General features: G+C 38.2%; 1 protein-coding gene across 1 annotated transcript in view; it reads left to right on the forward strand.

Moving 5' to 3' along the window:
• Positions 1-6,237, forward strand: part of LOC134669141 (F-box only protein 32) — a 35,320-nt gene extending 29,083 nt beyond the window's left edge. Inside the window, exons 3-9 of the mRNA XM_063526685.1 lie at positions 2,415-2,502; positions 3,235-3,424; positions 3,728-3,909; positions 4,621-4,713; positions 5,000-5,157; positions 5,609-5,717; positions 6,039-6,237. Coding sequence (XP_063382755.1) covers positions 2,415-2,502; positions 3,235-3,424; positions 3,728-3,909; positions 4,621-4,713; positions 5,000-5,157; positions 5,609-5,717; positions 6,039-6,134 — 916 coding nt within the window. The 3' untranslated portion in view covers positions 6,135-6,237. The remainder of the gene's footprint in view (positions 1-2,414; positions 2,503-3,234; positions 3,425-3,727; positions 3,910-4,620; positions 4,714-4,999; positions 5,158-5,608; positions 5,718-6,038) is intronic.
• The last annotated feature ends 5,046 nt before the right edge of the window (positions 6,238-11,283 follow it).

The following is an 11,283-nucleotide window of genomic DNA, read 5'->3' on the forward strand; positions in this document are numbered from 1 at the left end:
GTATTAACAGATTTTTTAGTCCGATCAGATTTTCCCTGTGATCGGCTTTGCGTCATTCTACCCTGCGCAGAGCAGTTGTCGAGCGCGCTCCAACAATTGATTGAAATACTAAGTACTAGACATTTTTATATGTCAATAATCAATATGTTAATCATTTCATACCAATACCAATTTTTCTTTGGATCTGGAAACTCCACGTTTCTCCAGCCCTTGCGTTCCGGGCGATATAGGTCAGGCCGGCAACGACCTACTTACCGGCGCCGTATTTCTGGCCGCTTCCCGCTTGCCCAACCGATGAATAAACTATTGAAGAATTACGATATACTTGGCCATTTTGACCACACACACTACAGACTTGACTTCGTACAGATAAGGTCTAAAATATCGACACGGACAAGCGCCAAAAACATGTATACACGACCTTATTGCGTAGACTGCATAGACATTAACGTAGTGTATTAGATATTAAATTTTGTCCCTTTATACGTATCGATATTTTAGAGCTTGTATGTAGGTACTAAACTAAAACTACCTAAATTGAAATTCCTATTTTATGTCTTATAGTAATTTATGTAATCAATAGAATTTTATATGTGGTGTTTTGTAAGTAATCATTATTTTTTGTATATATTTATTACTAATACATATAAAGTGAAATCAAAATTCGACGGCACTAAGCTATATTGATGGCAACAATGATGAAACAAATATTTAATATTTTCTAGTTGGGCTTCGGTAAAGGAAAATATCGTGAGGAAACCTGCGTATGTCTGCGAAGTAATCCAAAGTAGGATCTTATTAGTAAAGTTACGGTTACGAAGCTTTCGCTCACAGGCTGCTTAAGCAGGCCACTGACGAGCCTTCCAAATGGATGCCGTTACAATGGATTCATCCAAATGGACGGCATCCTAATATTAAACATTGTACGTTTTTGACATTCACGGACCGATTTTGAATTGCAGCCACGCTATTTGGACTGTTGGAAGGCTCGTCAGTGGCCACCTTTAGATTTACCAAAGATACTAGTATACCTATACCTATTAAGTAAATTAGTGCTAGCACTGGCCCAAATGAACTGAACCGTTACTTTATACCTAATTACCTTCGTTAATCATAAACGCGAACCCGCAGTGATAATCTTCGCAGTATAAGTAATAAGTGTAATAACCGCTTAGTTAGTAGTTGGTTATTACTGAGCGGCTACCGCGAAAACCAAAATTAGCAAATTGTGGGGATCTTTCTCTTTTACTCCAATGAAGGCGTAATTAGAGTGACAGAGAAAAATCCCCGCAATTTGCGAACTTCGATTTTCGCGGTTATAGCCCTGTTATTAGGCCTTTAGGCCAAAGTTCGGTGAAGTATGTAGTCTAAAACTTAAATTAAATGTTCAGGCTGCTGTAACATTCATTACTTTTCCTAATTCTGTGAGGTGCATTAAGGATTACATTTGAAAGGAGGATAATTTTGAAAATGGCAAATATCTTCAATAAAACCTTCTGGTGCAGTAGCGTGGTTGTATACAAACCTTTACCAATTGCATACTGTTGCCACAAAATAGAAAGTGCTTCAAGTTTGGTAGATGATATATGCTATTTTCAAAATCACCCCGCTATCAAGGTTACCTTAATGCACCTGTATCTAACTTACATTAGTCACTATACTGCGTGTACAACTTATGCTGTGCCGCGGCTGCGCACGCGCCGATCCTGGCGCCATTATAGTGAAAGCGAGAAAGCTAGCTTGTCTAAGGGCACCGGCTAATGATAAATCGTTTTTGTTTTCATTTCTTTGTCTGCTACATTTCTTATAGAGGCTGTCTAAGCTAACTTTGCACCAACTTGAACACAACAAAGTGAGGGAGTGTGTGTTATAAATGTAATATTTTCACAGAAATTTGACATTAATGATGATGTTGCCACACTGTCATTGCAATTAGCAAGTCTATTGACTCTGTTACAATATATTCGTAGAATTCTTAAGTATAAACGTCATGCTATCAACATGAATCGGTCCTCAGCAGCCAGCATCAGCAGCTTAGCACTCAAGGACATTCTAAATTCCATTTAGCAAAACTCTTTATACGTTTCACTAGACATTAGGCAAGGCCTTTGAAATAGTAAAAGCTGGTTAATGAGCTAGTCCTAATGAGTCTCAAAGACGTAGTTTAATAGTTGGCAACCACAATAGCGTCTCGGAAACGTCACTTAGGCACGTTTTCGTCTGGACAGCGTGGTTGTGTGCAAAAATTGTACAATCATGACCGACACAAAAAAAGACGAGCCTTTATGGTAAAAATAATTTCTGACCTTGTTATGTACTCGTATTATTATAATTAGGCTTGTTTCAAAGCGTATAATGATCGAACCAAATTTATCGTGCATCAAATCATACAATTAAGAATCTGTTCTTTTCAGGAGCCAGGAAGGTGACGAAGGAGAGAAAGGAGACTCCGTAGCCAGAGTTCCCCCGCACTGTCATATCACTATCAAATGTACTAGAGAGGTCAGTATTTGCCTTGCTTTAGTTGCTTTGCACGAAATATTATTTCTTCTTTTGATACCAATTGTTTTTCGGTGAACGAAAATACCTTGAAATCCGGACTGTTACCATAGGCTTAGGGTTCCCCCACATATGTCGACGCGCAATCGGCAAAATTCGATACCCAGAAAAAAAACATGTCTGCGCAAAAGTCATCGTTCGGCTCGGATCGCATCGGCCGGCGCCTGCCGACGCGTCGACGGATTTTTCGCTCTTATTGCGCAGACATAAAGCTTTTTCCTATCGAATTTTGTCGAATGCGCGTCGATATATCTGCGGAGACCCTTAGTCCAATAGGTATCAGATTGGAGTCGCTTCCGTAAAAACTTGTGTCTGCTCCAATTGGGAATACTCGTAGGTTGTATAAGAGTAAAAACGCCAATAGTGTCTTCCATTTCAATACAATGTTTAATTTTAAAAGGGGCCGCTTCACATGATCCTATTGTCAAGAGTTTAAAAACAACATGTTGTTCCATGTCTAATAAATTGGCGGAACGGAACACTTGTTTCAATATTTACATATCAAATTGGATTATTTGAACTGAAGCCGAAAGCCGGCGTGTGACGGTCAACATTTTATTTTTATGAATTCAATTTTACTGACACAAAATGGATATTAAGGGCGGTTGTAATTGAAATGCGTACAATTGACGTATTCGTAACAGAACAGAGAAATCATTATTCGTTATTCCACAGATCGCAGGTTTCAACGGCCTCTCAGAAGCCGTCCGCCGCCTGGACTTCTCGTCGGCTGTCCGCGACGTCCGTCGGTTCAATTATATCTGCGCGTTACTAGAACTGTTGCTCTGCGGTCAGCGCCTGACGCATTTACCTGGCGCGGCGCAGAAGTTACTACTTTCTATGCTGGAACAACTTGCGGACCAAGGTGAGAGCTCCTCGGGCCATCCACGCAAATACATAAATGAACGTTCATCGATCGGCAATAATTAAAACCCTCGACTAAGTAATATAGTAATGTAGAGTAGACCTAAATATGCTGTGAACGTACGAACATTTAAAAAGCCTACATACCTAGGTCACGATACCTAGGTCAAATTCACAGCACCGTTCAGGTATCCTAGGTAACTGCTCTGCACCATAACTCGGGACGGGATAGTCTCTACGTCTTTTTAATGGTAGATAACATCAACGGCAACAAAGATGCCTCACCTAACATGTTTGATTTCAGTGGCGACATCGAAGCAGAACCTGAACGCGCTGCGCGCGCTGCTGGTGGGCGTGGGCGCGCTGCGCGAGGCGGAGCGGCGCGCGTGCTGGGGGCGGCCGCTGGGCTCGCGCGCGCTGTGGGGGCACCACGACCACGCCATCGCGCGCATACACCACATCGCAAACGGCATCCGGATACAGGAGGTCGGTCACGTCACAACGTTCTCACTCATCCAGGTCGATGTATTGTCTCCGGATATCTCTATCAATATCCATCCATCGTCACGTTGAAGAGGTTGGTAACGCTAGACGGCATCCCGATACAGGTCAGTAACACACAACACGATACTCTTGCCAAGTTGTCAGATATCATGGTCGTTCAACAGCCCTTCGTATTGTCGTATTGCTATTGTCTCTGGCTATTTCTCACCACCCACATGGCTATCTCTCTCGTCATCTATCCACCGTCACCTTGAATACATTGGTAACAGTAACAGTCGGATTTATGTGAGGTTTATTACCGTCAAAATATTTTTTTATTTATGATGGCACAAATGAGCCTAATAGTATCGGAAAACTGCCTCGCCGATTATTTTATTCCACACCATACGTAGGGCAAACAAAGATTACAACATTTCGGATTGCGAATCGTTTTTGATGCATCCGCTAAAATTGCCTTAGACTTTCCAGGTACATATAACAATTAATATTACCAATTTAATACCACATCAAAGGAGAGACTGAGCATACTACATTACATTGCAAATATTCATCTGGAAAACTCCGTTATAGAGCACACGACGATGTGTCTCAGCCACCACAGTTAGCAGTTATGTGTATTATTTCAATACTCTTTAACTTGTAACATATAAAAAGTGGAATCATAACTAATGTTTATTATCTGTCTCAATGCAGCCGGGACCAGAGGTAGTGCCTAAGCTTCATGATTTGCCCGAGGAGTGCATCAGGGAGATACTACTAAGGATAGCGGATCACAGGGATTTAGACGTAAGTCTCAACAAATCTTACTACTTAATTTTCTTAATGCTATTGTTGCTTACTTACCAACATTATTATGACATTATTATTATTGTTGCTTATTGAGGCTTATATACGCTAAGAAAAATCTAGTTTCTCATTTCCAAAAATGAGGTTATACAGCGTACTACATTAAACAGGGTGGGGTAAAGCTTAGCCAACGTGCCATGACATAAATTAAATTATAATTCCAACAATTCATTATCATTAAGAACTGTTTTCATATGTATCTAAATTTCTCAACCATGGTTAATAGGCGGCATCATCAGCATGGAACGTGATGGCCTCCGTGTGCTCGGAGCAACGCACGTGGCGTGAACTGGTCGCATTCCACTTCACGCGTCCTCAGATCGAGACCGTCACCAAGGACAAGGAGGATGTGGACTGGAAGTCGGTGTTCCATCAACTCAGGAAGTAAGTCTACCCCTAATACCTTCACAAACCCCAATACCTTGGAAAAGAAACAACCAGTCAAAGCCGAATAGCGCTATCTCAAAAAGAAATGATTTGAAAATGGAATTCAGTGGAATCAGTTATAGAAACTAAAGTATAAGTTAGCAATGAAATTTCTTTTAAGATAGCGCTAGTTGGTTTAGCGGGGCAGTATATGCAATTCCGGTAATAAAATTGTTAGCGTGATGTGAAAATTGTCGCGCTCGGTACAGCGCCATCTAACCTGATATTTAGTAAACCCGTTTATATGAAAGTATTCTACGTATGAAAACACTGATTGCATTCCACTTCCGGAATTGGAAGTTTGTGTTCCATTCCATCAGCTTAGTGGCACTTCTGTGCGGCATTTAGATGCTTCCATCTTGTAGGAGGACTTCGATCATTGATCGTTATATTTTGCTACTGTTTCCAGATTGTATGGATTGCGGCAAGACGCGCAGTACGCGGAGACGTTGTCGCTGTGTCGCCACTGCAAGTGCCTGTTCTGGCGCTCGCTGGGGCATCCATGCATTGCCGATCAGGTTAGAAAGTAGATTAAATCTTAAATTATAGAAGAAATGTAACTAATCCACATATTATTGTAATCTCAAAATGGGGTAATTTTATACAGACGTTTTATACAGAGGAGTAGAGGGCGTGCACCCAGTAGATGGTCAGATGTGGTCCAAAGTATTACCCTGACTTCGCTCCAGGCTACAATATAGATGGCCGAAGATCGAGAGGCCTGGAGAGCAGTGGTAGGAAGAATAACCCATAGGAGTCACGTCCCTCAGATATGAGGTCACTACCACGAACAAGTAAACAGACGTTGGATGAAACTGAATTGTAATTTGGTGTTCCAGTGTCCGGAGTACCGCGAGCGGCTGCGCTCGGCGGGCGGGCCGCTGCCGCCGCACCCCGTGCCGCCCGCCGCCTTCCTCAAGTTCTTCTCGCTCTGAACACATGGGCCTCCACATCTATTACCACGACAGGTTACCATGGTAACGTACCGTGTCTACTTTGTCCGAGTCACTCTACTGTAACTAAAGTAGCTGTGGCTCCAATCGTCTGAGTCGATGTACTGTAACTATTTTACTTTCGACGCCGAGCCGTCCGGCCGGCTTACTGTGAGTGCTTTACTTGTAGTACCGAGCGAAATCAGTTACTGTAACTATTGTAAGTATTCTTGGGATTGGACGTCCGAGTCTATTATGTCACCGAACGTCTGAGCGTCTACTGTAGCTACTATACTTAAGGCAGCAGGCAACCTAGTCGGTCCACTGTATGTACTATATTTATATCATTAAATGATCAAAATGACTGCTTTTATGACATCGATTGTCCTCACCAACAGATAGGTACAGATTCGTCGCCACAGTTGAACACAAAATCAATACTATAGCTACTTGCAAAGCTGTTCCGTCAATTTACTGCAACTATTTTACTTGCGACTCATACTAAGTCCAATTTTTTGAATATAACAATCTCAATAATTGTGTCATAATTATTTTTACAAAAAACTGGACTTCTTCTTTGTCGTCACACTCTTGTCAGAGTGGTCGTGGTCGTGGTCAAACTGGACTAAACGAATTAATATGTCGGAATCAATATTCCCTCTATAGGGTCGCAAACCTTAATAATATATATTTTTCCATCTTAAAATATGTGAAATTTATGGTGTACTTTCGTTTCGGCCAAATACATTTCACCAAATTTCACTTCCCAACAAACTTATCGCAATAGTTTCATTTCCCAAAGGAACCTTTAGCAAAGTTACACTTCGCATATAATTTATTTGGTCAAATTATCATTTGGCATGATTTTACTTTGTCAAATGTTATTAGGACAAAAACTTATTTAGCAAACGTTTTTTATTGTCTAATATTATATTCCAAAAAGATGTTTGGTCAAAATTGTCACTTCGCAAATTTGACAAATAGGCATCTCTATTTAAAGTACTTTTTGTTATGTTATAATAGGTACGTTAAATTCTACGTAATTTGGGTGGGTTGGGTTAGGTTTGAACTGCGATCCTCACAAAACGGAACCGCTATCAGAAAAGTGGGTTAGGTTAGGTTAGAACTGTCACCCTCACAGAATCGAAATGCTATTAGAAAAGTGGGTAAGGTTAGGTTAGAACTGCGGTCCTTACAGAAACGAAATTCTATTTACTAAAAAAAGGTCATCGAAGTGGATTAATTAATTTAATAGAATAACGAGATGTAAAAAAATTGCATGACATTTTAAACTAAAATGTGGTTTGAATATTGGTGGTTATTTACTATTTTTGGGTTACAATGATTACTTTGGTGTTATTTGCTTTAATAGTATAGCAAGATGTAACAAATTTGGTTGTCATTTTACATTAAAATGAAGTTTTAATTTTAGTGATCATTTACTACATATTTTTGGCAGTAAGAATGTTTTTTTTTGACGTTACATTTTACTATGTATATGTAATGATCAGTTAAATACTAGACAAATAAAATTCTGCAGCCTCCACTTTATTGGTATGTAAATTGTATGCCATGCAATATTTTGGGACATGTAAGTTATGCTTAATGATACATTTGACTAAATAATATTTGGTAAAATGAAACTTGTCCAAGTAATTATTTGCTAAACAATAACTTGCCAAAAAAGACTATTGCTAACTGAAAATTTGCGATAAGTTGTTTTGCCAAACATTTTTTTGGGAAATGATAATTTGGGAAACATAGTTTGGGATGTGATACTTTGGGAAACGATTTTGGCCCATTCGTTAGTAAACCGAAATTTATACACAAATTGTGCTGATCTTAATACAATATTAAGATGTAGATCATCAACAATATTTAAGTCTCGTACACTGGCGTTCAAAAGTGCATGGAGATATTTCAACCGTAATATATAATGCCACGGAATAGTCATATTTAATCCAGTACATAAACTCACTAAAATAACGATTTCAAATATCGAAAAGCGACTGATAAACGATCTCGGGCTTATTTAAGGCCTACACACACTTTACATCACTAAAATTTAAGTGTACATTCAGAAGCAGCTAAGCGGATGAGGTGTCCAAAATTATGTAAAAAACTACTTTATTGTTAAGAGAATGAGAGTTCATATCATTTTGAACACATCGCCCATTTAGTTATTTCTGCTGCTAACTTCTTTAACCCTTTCAACGTCAATGACGTGAACTAGCGCGCGGGTACAGCCCAATATCAACCTTCGTACATTACGATAAGGTTCACGATGACGCGCCGCACACGATAGGCGAGGCGTTCAAAGGGTTAATCATAGATAAATCCGGCTAAAAATGTATCCAAGCGAAAAAATCAGGTATTCAAGATGTGTTCCATTTTAAAATTTATCGTTAAGTTTTAAATTAATACTAAAATTATGGTCTAAGAATGGGACATTTCAGTAACGTGTAGTTATCGATAAAATTAGTTACTAAATTTAAATTCTTTACTGTAATGTTGCAAATATGAAATGTATTGAGCTTGTTATTGTCTATTATAATGTGATACTACAGATCTTGTGACGAGTTTCTAAGGTGTATCTATTGAAAAGCAAAAAAAAAACTGTTGTAATAATCTGTCTAAGGAGATACCCGTTTATTCATTTTTGTCACAAACAAGGCAAATAAATTAATGTATTATAACACAAGCTGTCAAAAAGGTATAAGTATATACATAATATAAATTATTAGGTAAACAAAGGCCTCATTTAGACATCAAACGGAATTAATTGTTAATTTATGTGGTTGTTACACTTGTTACTATATTAAAGTCCAGTGAATTCTAAGAAAACCATCGCGCTGCCAGTATATTTAATGTGATAATCTAAGAAACCAGCTTTTAGATAGCAGTCAAGTAATGATTTTGTCCTTCCAATTCGTCCAATAGTGTCACAATATTTATTTTTCTACGAACATACTTTATTTAAAAATAAGTGTTCCGTAAACAAAGTTTTGTACGGAACACTAAAAACTGCATATGAACCAACACAGTGAAAATGGATAAATATATCGACGCTTATCGTGAATAGTGACACAAAACAAAATGAAATGCCATTCGACTTTAAATCTTACCAGTAAAAGATAGAATATTAAATGCAATAGCATTTCATTTTTAGTTGTACCACTGTTCATGATAAGCAACGATATTACAAAAACACAGAAAACCTGTACTAAATTAACACTTTTCGCGAAGACAGGTATATTTATGTGGAATAACTAACCATGTCTATAGTGTATAGCTATCGAATTAATCGATATCGATCTTTTATTTTATCGACTAATCTAAATGTAGACCACAACACTACGCTTGATTGAGTGAATATAATTTGATTATTTAAGTTATTCACCATTTTATTGTTTTCGCATACACTAATGCTTGTTTTAAGAACTTAATGTGATATCACCAAATTTTTTTTGTTACTTATATCGGAAGTTTGTGTTTTGTTATATTTATATTATATTTATTTATAAGCGAAGCAGCTTGGCAAATTTAATAATTTTGCGTAATATTGGGTTCCTTTTGTTAGTTAAATAGGATAATTTACAGTATATCTGTGTCTTATGTATGGAACATAAAAGTATTAAAACGTAGGATATGTTACATAAGATGCATTCTGTTTTGTGATACCATAAAATATGGATATGTATAGTCTGGACAGAAAATTAACGTTATATTCTCATCTCTTTCTCTCTCGTGACTTCAAAAGCTATGAAAGTGATAGGTGTATTGTATATCATTGAGTATAGGTACTTTATAAAGTAAGGACGCTAAATACGTAGATTTTCGTACATTGCCGATGATGCCGACGCGTGGCGGTCAACGCCACTGTGCGAGCGGTACAGCAATAGAATAATGCACGTGCGACAGAGATAGCTAGGAACAGGCGGCTTAATTAACAAGATTCTTTGTGCTTAGCGTCCATACTTTACTGTTACGGTAGGTTGACCAAATTATATGGATGATGCCAGAATATTTTTGAAAGAAATCTGTCTGTGCGTTATATCCAATTTGCTGGTAACATAATATATCACAATTAGTTATTAGATCGCTGAACTAACGCATCTAGGTTAGATAAATCAATATTTTGTTACATAATCGTATGAAATGCATTGTAAAATAAGGACATTGTAATTTTTTCCCAATTCTATACTAAAGTGCGTCCGCTGAATAAGAAAACTTTTGTATATTGATCTATGCGAGCGCGACGGCAATATAAATTGTGCGTTTGCGACAGAGACAAGCATTGTATTGTAATGTCAATGTACGCTATAATTCCTGTTCAGAATTGGACTTTTTGAGCGATTTAGGTCCATTTTAAACAAGCGGTTAAACTATATGTGACAAACAAGTTATAATAGTGCAATAACCTAAAGCATTAATTTAAACTTAAATCGCTTTTACTCTAAAAGTACAGGAATGAATGACAGACATGGAATTTTGGTGGCAAAATTACGATTTCTAGTACATACCTATATGAGAAAAGCATCGATATCGATAATTGAGTTTATCGACATAGCAACTCCCTACCCGGTTACTAAATTTGCCCCTCAAACTTCGATGTTTGTCAATGTATTAAATTTATTTAGGCCTAAATGTTTGTTGATCTGTCTGTCCGTCGAGATATCAGAACTCATCTAAAACTTAAGTCTGAGGTACACTTTCAGAGTACCGCGTAGAGTAGCTGTTGATATTGTGATATGTAAGGATAAAATTATTAGTTTTAAGGCGGTCTTTACATTGGAAGCACGTCGCATGTGTGAGCGAGACATCGCCATATATGTATAGCGTTGTCTCGTTTACACTCCGGAGCGACGTACGGATAGGCATCGGTGTGATGACCTTAGTCCCATTACTAACAACAAAATATTCACTGATTGTACTAGTTGTGTAAAGTCTAAGAAAAATTCATGTTTTGAATTTGACAGCTAATGTAGAGACGTACATTATGCGGTACCGGAGGGCCTACCGCGAACAACGTTCGATGTGTTGCCTCTCTGTCGCACTTGTATATTCGTACGTAAGTGTGACAGGGAGGCAACAGGTCGAACGTGGTTCGCGGTAGGCCGTCTGCTGTCAAACGGTTTACAATTTAATTACT

Source organism: Cydia fagiglandana, chromosome 11, assembly GCF_963556715.1.
Source record: "Cydia fagiglandana chromosome 11, ilCydFagi1.1, whole genome shotgun sequence".
In the NCBI taxonomy this organism is placed as follows: Eukaryota; Metazoa; Arthropoda; class Insecta; order Lepidoptera; family Tortricidae; genus Cydia; species Cydia fagiglandana.